The sequence below is a fragment of the Diceros bicornis genome, chromosome 2 (assembly GCF_020826845.1).
Source record: "Diceros bicornis minor isolate mBicDic1 chromosome 2, mDicBic1.mat.cur, whole genome shotgun sequence".
Classification (NCBI taxonomy): Eukaryota; Metazoa; Chordata; class Mammalia; order Perissodactyla; family Rhinocerotidae; genus Diceros; species Diceros bicornis.
In genome coordinates, this window is record NC_080741.1 from 21057744 (window position 1) to 21068251 (window position 10508).

General features: G+C 42.1%; 1 protein-coding gene across 2 annotated transcripts in view; it reads right to left on the bottom strand.

The window, feature by feature from the left end:
- The window catches only part of ATP2C1 (ATPase secretory pathway Ca2+ transporting 1), a 144512-nt gene extending 136020 nt beyond the window's left edge, over positions 1-8492 (bottom strand). For both annotated transcript variants that reach the window (XM_058553233.1, XM_058553200.1), the window contains exon 1: positions 8370-8492. In XM_058553233.1, coding sequence (XP_058409216.1) covers positions 8370-8477 — 108 coding nt within the window. In that variant the 5' untranslated portion in view covers positions 8478-8492. The remainder of the gene's footprint in view (positions 1-8369) is intronic.
- Between the last annotated feature and the right edge of the window lie 2016 nt (positions 8493-10508).

Genomic DNA, 10508 nt, shown 5'->3' on the forward strand with positions numbered 1-10508 from the left:
ATTTGAAGGAAGAGTAGATATTAACTAAGAGAGGATAGTGAGGGGACAATTAGAACAAAGGCCCTGGCCAGGAAGTGGCAGGCAAACAGGGAGAAGTGGAGGAAGGGTACTGTAGCTGGGAGCGGAGAGCAAAGGGAGGCAAGGTAAGCAAGCAGCAGGAGAGAGAATCAGGGCCAGACCACACAAGGCCCTTGCCCTTCATGTTGGGGAACTTCGTCTTTGTCCTAAAAGCAAGTAGAAGCCAGGAAAGATGATAAGCATGGGGCTAGGGGGTTTCATGGTCAGGTTTGTGTTTCTAGAAGACCTCTCTGGCTGTAGTATGAAGAATTGATGAGACAGGACAGCAGTGGACAGAGGGAAACCAATGAGAAGGCTATTACGGTACTTCAGACAAGAAGTGATGATGGACTCTTGGGCTAGGCTAGTGAGAGAGAGAAGTAGACTGATTTATTGGAGGGATATTTAGGGAGAGAATTGAAAGGACTTGATGATAGATTAGATATTGACTAAGGGAGCAGAAAGTACCAAAGATGACTCCTAGGTCTCTGCCTGAATAACAGGCTGGTTGTCGGTGGTGCTATTTTCTTAGAGAAGACAGGTTTGAGGGAGGGAAAGAACATGAGAGTAGGTGCTGATGACTAGAAAGCCATTAATCTTCATACAAGCCATTGAAGCCAAGGGTTACTGTAAATATTCAGTAAGAACATGGTTACCTTTTGACCTTGTTCTGAACACAGACGTAGATGAAAATAAGTTAATCTTTTGCTATTTTCTTGTTTAACCTAAGGAGTGACTCAAGGGTCACAGGAATTTATGAGCTTGTTTTGCAGAAGAAAAAGAATGCCTTCGAGGAAGTCACCATCACTAGGTAACCAGCCCCCAGCCGCTGCTGACGCCCAGAAATCAGATTGCCCAAGGGCTTATCTGGACGTGGATTTACCCCTTCGTTTCTCTGAAACTCCTTTTGCCAAGCCCCTTAGCTCTATAATACCCCCTGCTTTCTTCTTTTGGGAAAGCAGATTTGAGAGAACCTATCCTCCTACCTTCTTGTTTTGGTCAATTCAAATAAACCTTTCTTCATCTCCAAGCACTGGTGTCTCAGTGATTGGCTTACTGCATATCAGGCATATGAATTTGAGATTAAGAGGTTTGGTATCACTATCAATTACAATTCTCAGGCATCTTACAGATTATGGAATGCCACAGACTGAATGTTTGTGTCCCCCCAAAATTCATATGTTGAAATCCTAACCCCTAATGTGATATTATTAGGTGGGAGCCTTTGGTAGGTGATTAGGTCATGAGGGGACAGAGCCCTCATGAATGGCATTAGTGCCCTTATAAAAGAGAACTCAGAAAGTTCGTCCCCTTCTGCCACGTGAGGACACAACCAGAAGTCAGCAGTCTGCAACCAGGCAGCATGTTCTCACCAGACATTGAATCTGCTGGCCCCTTGATCTTGGACTTTCAGCCTCCAGAACTGTGAGAAATAAATTTCCGTTGTTTATAAGCCACTCAGTCTATGATATTTTGTTATAGCAGTCCAAACGGACTAAGGCATGGAGAAAACTATTGAAGGCTTTTTTGCATAAATAAATGGCTCTTTTTTATTTATTTTTTTAAATTTCTCCCTTCAGATAGAGGAGACTGTTGTAATTACCATGAAAAAATATTTCAACTTTTAATGTCATATTTAATAATCAGAAATATTAAGGTTTGGTTTTATATTATCACAGCAATTTAACTGTCAATGTTACTTATATATTATCACATAAATCCCCCCCACAGGTGTGGGTAAGAATCTTTGCCCTCTGTCTTAAATTCTATAAGGATAGTCTTTTCCTCCTGCTTCTGAAGGATTAAAGCTTTTTCTCTACCCAAGCACAAGGAGATGGGGCAAATGCCTTTAGTTTTCCCCTGAGATGTCAACCGAATTATCAACAGCATTTCATGACCTTTTTTAGAGGCTTTTAAAAATGGATAACTTTGGGGGCTGGCTGGTGGCGCAAGTGGTTACGTGCACGCGCTCCGTTTCGGTGGCCCTGGGTTTGCAGGGTCAGATCCCGGGCATGCACCAACGCACTGCTTGTGAAGCCATGCTGTGGCGGTGTCCCATATAAAGTGGAGGAAGATGGGCATGGATGTTAGCTCAGGGCCGATCTTCCTCAGCAAAAAAAAAAAAAAAAGAGGAGGATTGGCATTGGATGTTAGCTCTTCCTCACAAAAATAAATAAATAAAATAAAAGTGGATAACTTTGGTATACTATCAAGATATAACCAACTCACTTACTTAAAGGAGCTAAAAACTCTTAACATTTCTTCACAAAGTTACAGCAAAATTTCTATCATTTTACCTAGAGAGGAGAGCCTGCACCAGCAACCCAAACCCCTTATGTAACATTCCAAATCTCTACAAGCTTTTTTGGGGGGCGTGTAGGGAGAGTCCTTAATTTTTATGTTGTTATTCAGAGCAGGTATAAGAGCCAAAATGAAGAACTAAGTTTCTAAGGTTTTAATTAAATTCTAACATTTATTTAACAACCCAACTTTGAGGTTAGCATTCATTAAGAAACAAAGCAAGGAATAAAAATCCAGTGACCCTGTTTGTCCTAGAAATGTTTCTCAAGCCATTGAAGAGAAACTTTAGAAGAGTCTCCAAAACAAAATTTGCTTCTAATCCTTAATTAAAATCCAGCTATTGACCATGCCCCCTGGTCCCCAAAGACCATTCTCCTCATTTTAAGCAGGTTAATCCGAGCAGGTCTGGAGCCAGATAGACCCTCAGTGCCTGCAGTGTGCGGTTTTTGCCTCATGCTATAAATACTTGAGTACAGCTCTTTCTGTTCATTGAGACTATAAGCATCACAGAAGGGCTATGCTCCACCTAATTCATTTTTATGTCCCTATCACTTATAAAACTGCTCCACGCACAACGTATATATGGATAAACTTGCTTCATAATCAAAGGAATTAAGGAATTCCACAAAAGAAGATGACAAAGCAGAGCTCTATTATCTCTGCATTTAGTCCTGTCCAGATCAATATCTGTGTCCATATTTATACAAGGACAACAGCGGTAACATGATTGCATTTTCAGGTAACAAGACTATAGATAGTAAAAAAATCATGTGGATTAATTTTGTTGGAAGATAATATTATACAAGTTCAAGGGTCTAATTCCAAAAATATGTATGGCTATTGTACATGCCTCCTGGCCCCAAAGACCGCTCTCCTCATTTTACGCAGATTCACTGTTAAATAGGCAAGATATGTCAGGTCAGCTCACAGGTAGTATTTCTTGTTCAGAAAGAAGTCTTTCTACTTAAGAGAGCAAGGCACCATTGGCACAGGTCATCCCAAATTCTTGTCTGCTAAGTCAGCCATCCTGTATTTTCTGACCCCTTGTCTGTGGGACACGTGGAAGAAGAAAGTCAAGGAGATGAGGCTACTGCAGGATCATATACGTTGAGGGACAAGAGCTTCTCTGTCTCAGTCTTTCATCAGGGGGGGTTATTTATTATTGACAAGTTGACCTTCAGGCATCACCTACCCTCTGGACTCAGCCTGTAGAGTCCTTTTCTCTTTGCTTGGTAATCATATTCCTCTTTTCTATGTCTCTGCTAAGACTCCCAATACACAATGGAAAGAGCACTGAACTGAGAGTCAAGCAGGCCAAATTCTATTCCCAGTACTGACACAAATGAGCTGTGTGACCCCCGGCAAATCCCTTAGCCTCTGGCACTAGTTCCACACCTGTAAAAGAAATTACTCTACCCAGTTTCTCCTAGATCTCACCAGCCTTTGCTTACTAAATATAATAACCCTATTTTCACCATCTCTTGCCCTCATCTGCATAATAGCATCTCAGCCCCCGAAGGCCCCAACCTCTGCATTCACTCATTCAGTTACATAAATTTATCACCTACTGTATGCTTTATTTATGTTTGGCACTCGGGCTAAAATAGCAAATGAAGACAATCATCTTCCCGGCATTGGGGTGAAATAAGGTTTTCATTTAAGAAGAAAATTCTGACTGCTATGAGGAAATTGGATTGTAGGGTAACAAGAGCGAACGTGTGGACACAAATTCAATTGCTATTGCAATGGTCCAAGCAAGGGAGGATGGTGTAGCAGGGTTTGTAGGTAAAGATGGAGGATTCACTAACTATTTTAGAAGTAGAATTGAATAGGCTTGTTATGAGATTGCAAAGGGGAGGTGAGGGAGAGAAAGGGAGGTACCAAGGTGACACCCAAGTTTGTGGTTTGATCTTTTGTGTTGATTGATGGAGCTGGGGAGGAGCAGCTTTGGGGACAGGGCTTGTGAGCTCTCTTTAGATCCATTCAGTCTGTAACATCCACAAGACTTTCAGATGGAGATGTCAAATAGGCGATTGGATATACGAGGCTAAAGTGGAATGGGGATAAATATTTGGGAGTTGTCAGCAACTAGGTGGTGTTTGAAGCCATGGGAATGGAGGAGCTCACCAAAGGGGTGAGAGTAGACTGTCTCATATGAGCTCACAAACTGTTTTCTCTTATCATTTGGCACTGGCACCCATGAATAATGTCTACATCAATGGCGCTGACTCCTAAGAGCAGCATTCCCTGGAGGTTCACAGGGTTCAGTTCTCTGTAAGCCTCATTGGGCTGCAGCCAGGCTACAGTCTGCCCAGAAGTGAAACAAGCTCTTCCTTCCCCACTCAGTGTCTCACTTGGTCACCCAAGCCACAGAGCAGGCTGTTGAGACCCTAGTACTCAAGAGAATATTGCCTGCAAGTCCTGTTCATTCCCCACATGTTCAGACAGCAACATCTGAGCCAGACCCTGGCTGTTCCCATCAGACCAAAAGGAAATACCTGCAATCGTATACCCTTATGCATGTGTTTAGTACACTTGCCCAAACTCACCTGAGAACCCATTTAGGCTCAGGCTGGGTTCCCCCTAGCCACCACTACTACCACTACAACACCATTTGAATAAAACTGTTTGGAGATGTTTCATCATCAAATGTTCCCAATCTTCTATACCTTCATCTAATTAATCACCTTAATCTTCTACCTAGTTAGGGACTTGGCTTTGTGAAATGCCCACAGTAACAAAGTCTAGGAATGCAAAGGATGAGATGTTTGTTCTCAGTTTGGTAAATAACCTGTCCATCCATTGATTGGTGCATCACAATAGGAATAACAACAAAAACTACCAAACCAACCAACCCTCAGATCAAATCTTTATGTCTGTATGACACCAAGTGCAAGAGGAAGAACTCTGAGGAGAAGCTTTAAACAGGAAAGCATCTGTGGACAAGGCGAGTGTAACAATGACCATGACTGGGACATATGGGGACCCTCCAGGCCCAGTCAAGAGATGAGTAGAGGCAAGAAAGGAGGTGTGCTCCGTAGGCAATCTGCCTGTGGTATTGGCCACTCCTACATTAGCCTGTGCCAGCCTTGAAGGTGGGCCTGAGGGAACAACGAACAAGGACTACCCAGCATCATGTGCGTATGGGTGCACATATGTAGACGTGTAAGCAAATGGCTTACTACATACAATATAGTAAGAGCCCTTGCTAGAAGCAGACAGAATATCTTAGAAAAGGAGGGGCTGTGCTTCACTCTTCCCAGCAGAACTGGAGAAAGTTTTTTTACTGAGCCCATTTAACCTGAGTCTTGAAGGATGTATAGGCAATCTCCAGGTGGGCAAGTTGTAAGTAAAGGAAAGAATTCTAGGCTAGAGGGAGGAGTATGTTTGAATGCACAGAGGTGGAGAAGCAGGTGCTGTGTCTGGGACACTATTCTCCAAGTGTGTGAACACAACATTGGTAGTACCCAATGACATAGATGGAGTGGGAGAAGATTTTAGGTGACATGCAGACACTGCGTTAAATAACAATGAATTACTCGGAATTGAGAAAATTGTCTATCTTTTAATTTCCTTCCGTCCTTGCCCGGGAGAATTTTGCAATTAACTACTAGGATGGCTAATCTCTTAAACTATTCTCCCTTCTTAACAAACAGAGCAGGTTTCAGGCTCAGAGGTTTCACAGGTAACAGTATCTAGCTAGAATTTAATATTATTTTGCTTTTATTATATTTATGCTTCTCTTCTATTTATGGCAAATGACAGTGTTTTTCCATTTATGGTAGTAATATAAAATTTCTTTCTAGACAAACTTATGTTTAAAAAGTGAGTGATTTAAATGCAAATATAGAAAAATATTAAGGAGTTAATCATACAGGTGGTAAACACTTATGGTAAGAATTATGACAGTGGTATGTGACTATCTGAAGTGTTGGAAATACTCTCTAGGAGAAAGGTTAGCAGTTTGCTGTGTTGCTATCACTAGGATGTTCAGAGACCAAACATGGTAAAACGGATCAAGTTTATAGCCAAGCAGGCAGGAGTTCAAATCTTCCTTCAGTACGTTCTAGCTGAGTGGCCTTGGACAAGACCTCTTGAGGTCTCTAAGTCTCACTTCCCTCCCCTTTATAATGAGAATCCATCTTACATGAATGTAAGGATTAGAGACAACCAATATGCAGGTCCTAAAATTATAGACATTATTAACCTCCTTTATAACTTTCCAACAAGCTTTCCAAGGTTAGCCATGATTGACTCTGACCTCATTTCTTTAATTCTGTGAGACATTATGTCTGCAGAGCTGTTAATTGGTTTCAAAAAGGAAGTGAATATGCTATCTTTCTCATTTCTCCATTAATTTATATAGGAAGTTAAGAAATCAGCACAATGCTCATAGCTGTTCCCAGGTGATCCCAAATGGTTGTAAACTTGGGAGGGGACCCTCCACTCAGTCCAAGTCAGAGGATCCATGTTAAATTCTAATGTTCTTAAGAATGCCTTTTGTAACATTTTAAAAAAACCCTAATAATAATAATAAACATACAAGCAATATAGCCACACCTCTGAAAACTTATAATACTGAGAACAGGAAAAAAAAAATCACTTAGTCCACGTCCCACAGGTCCAGCTCTATCCTTTCAGCCACCTCCCCCTCCCCGTTGCTCACACCCCTCTTCCCCCATAACGAGGCCTGAAGAAGCCTATGGACGTGGACTTAGTGAGTGTGGAAGACAACTCAGAGCACCACCACTTGGGTCTCTGGCTTTCCTCTTCAAAAACAAGCACATGCTAAGACTTAGAAATCAAGAGATTTTCTTGTAATCATGACACCTTGCCTAAGGAAGAGATAAACCAGGCCGGCCTAACCCCCTTCGTGAGCACAGTCTGAATTTCCAGCTCTTGTCAAATCACTAAAGCACAGCATAAAAGCAGTTTCCTCTGGAACAGTAGTAATGATTTTCATTTTTCCAAATTTTGCATTGACTTTTTGGGAAACCTGTCACTAGAGGGTTTTCTGTCTGCTGACCTTTGCTTTCATTTCCCGGAAGTGTTTTATTAAGTAGGTCATCTCATTCAAATACAGGACACTGCTAATATCTCCTACCCAGTTTTGCAGTTCTGGTGACAAGCATGATGCCCGAACAATTTATGACTCTAGGTCTTCGATGTGGCTGTACATTTGTCCTTTACCACTGCCATACTTCTTCCTAAATGAACCACCAGATTTTAATGGATCATATACAGCTATTTCTTCTAACAATCTGGTAGAATTCAGAAAAGCAGATTTTAGAAATGCCTTTTTTATAATTGTAAGGGATGGAATGATATAAATCTCAAAACAGTAAAATGAATGCATGGTTTTAAACAAGAAGTGATCAGACATTGTAACAGTTTTTTTAATACTTATACTCCCACATGCTAGAGTTTACTACTAGAAATCCTAACTTTTGATTGGCTAAAAAGACTGAAAACTGCAGTGCTCTATCCCCTACTTGCCACCAAAAAACTAATTACTTCAGAATGATCTTCACAGCTCATTAGTGATCTGTTTAAGATGATCACATTTACAGTCTACAAAATGTTTTTTGTTTTGCAAATTCTGGTGATCTTAACATAGCCATAAATACATACAAGAAGTCAAGTGTATTTCTAGGGCCTGATAGTTTTCTTTGTCAAGATATTAATAGTTTTAAAATTTGTATTTGAGGCCCTGGAAAATTATCATGGAATCCACAGTTGAGCTCTGATAGAGTAGTTTAGTCTAGCTATTCAAAAGAAAGAAAAGCACATGATTTTATTACAGAATTGAGCTTAATCTCAGGATCCAAATGTTCCAGGTTCAAATAAATCCTCACAAGCCTGCTTGCTCCTCTGTCAAGTCTGAACAGCCACAGACAAGAGCTGACCTATAAACACGTAAACTAGCAGAAACGAAATCACCAAGTGACATAAAAGCAACACCCAAAAGCAAACACCCGTTAAGCTTAAAGATAATACAAACAAAATAATACCTGTTCTTCGGCTTTTTGGTTTCTCAGCGTCGATAAATATTTCCTAATTGCATGGAGAGGATGTTTTTTGAAATAAGAGAATCTAGACTGAGGCAACAGATTATCCATGGTGAGGAATGCAAGAAGGGCCTTGTCTGCCCCTCCCTGTCAGCAACCATATGAAATCGAGAAGCTTCACGATTCCTCAGATGCCTAAAGATTTGTTTGTAGCTCGATCATTTTCCTGCAAACAAAGCAGATGTTCTCGCTGCTTCCTCTTTTGAGTAGGGTTCCTGGTGAAACCAGACAGCCAAGTACAAACACTGTCTAAAAGCGTCCAGAAATGCCCAAAGGGCAGCCGGAGCCAGGAAGAATTTAGAGGCCGGTCCACAGAATGCAAATTGCTTAGTGGTAGGGATGTGACTGTCCTATTTCCAGCAACAGCGTTCTGTTGCAAGCTATGTTAATATTAGCTAGCTAGTGACTTTCCACACCCACGAACTCTCATGAGGTTTCATCTTAATTCTTCTGACAGCTTTTATAGCTCTTAAAGAGGACATGACATGAGGTTTTCCCTGTTTCCTTCTAGATTTCTTATCATTGTGAGCACACACAGACAAGCCTCGGCTGAGTCTCAGCTCTAAAGTGTTGATTCATTCAGTCTTGAAAAGCATTGTTTTAGAGGACTTCTAAAAAAATGAGCAGATTACCTCACTCTTCATTGATATCAAGGAGCTCAGTGTCAGCGCTGAAAACGTCTGGTTTACACTGTCATGCATAATGCAACGTGCCCAGTAACCAGATACTGTACATTAATTGTACAATAGCTGCATACAGATTCTGTTCTGAGTTAAAAGGCTTCTCTCCCTGAATCCTTATCTCAAATCCACAGGCTAAATCCAGGAACATTAAATTTCCCCAGGCTTTATTCTGAGTGTAAGACAGAAAAACATGTTATACATTTACTTTCTAACTATTATAAAAAAGATTCATGCTAAAAAAAAAGGAACATGATAAGTGGTCTGTAGTCTTAGGGGACATGAAATTACAAAATTTGAAAGTTCAACATTTTCTTAATTCTCTGTAGAAGTCACAGAGTTTCTGAACAAAGTCCTGAAGTAGGCTCTGCGATTTTATTATCCTTTTAAACTTTGCAGTAGCTGCTTCGTTTGATGGAAACATTGGCCACTTCTGTGAGGGGCTGTCATGTAGAGTCTAGGCCAGACATCAGTGCAAAATCATGAGGCCCAGAGATTTGCTTTCAAGTGGAAAGGGAGAGCTGGTCTTTTCCCCTTCAGAGAGAGCACTGCAGATTGGGGTGAACCGGGAAGGGAGTAGGCAGAAGTGGGGAACCTGTGTTGCAGGGGGCCTGAGCTGGCCCCCTTGATAGCCTCCTTGACGTGCCTGGCTGGGCCACCTGCCTTCAGGGAATACACTTGATAGGCCTAATGTGGGCTGTGCTGCGAGCAGCCCAGGCCATCTGTCAGGCTGGCATCAGGCCCACTTGCAAGGTGATCTTCCATCTCACCAGGGCCAGGCTGGCAATTCCAAGAAATCGTTTACATAATGCTGCTGGGGCAGGCTCCTCAGAGGAGGAGGCCCTGCCCTCCTGTCCCCCTCCAGGAGCACTCCTCCATGCTTACTGAGGCCTTTCCAGTCCTCCTCTGTATGCTGGGGACAGCCGACTCTAACGAGGGCCAGAGAGGAGCACTGGCTTGCGAGCCACCAGAATGCTAAGGGCACAGTGCTATATACTCCCTGCCAGCTCATGGCCCAGAAAAACAAGGAGTTTGGAAATCCGGACACCTTGGCCAACCCGAGGCCCTGGAAAGTGGGGTGGCCCTCAGGGCATGGGAGTAGACAGAGGTGCCATTTATACGCACCCTCGAGGAATCCACAAGCTGCCCTTTTGCTTCTCTTTTTAAAAATATTGAAAGCTTCAGAGACGCCTCTTATCGTGGGCAGAAGCCAGCAGCCTCCCAAACACACAAAGCACGGCTGGTGATCAAAGCCTCTTCCCAACGGACTAACACAAAGCCGATTTCATTTCAAATGGTTGTTTCATGATCACCTTTTCCTGGGTTGAGGGGAGTGATAAGAAGAGATGGGGAGGGAGAAAAAAACCCCAAACCAAAAACTCTGTCCCAACTAGATTGAGCA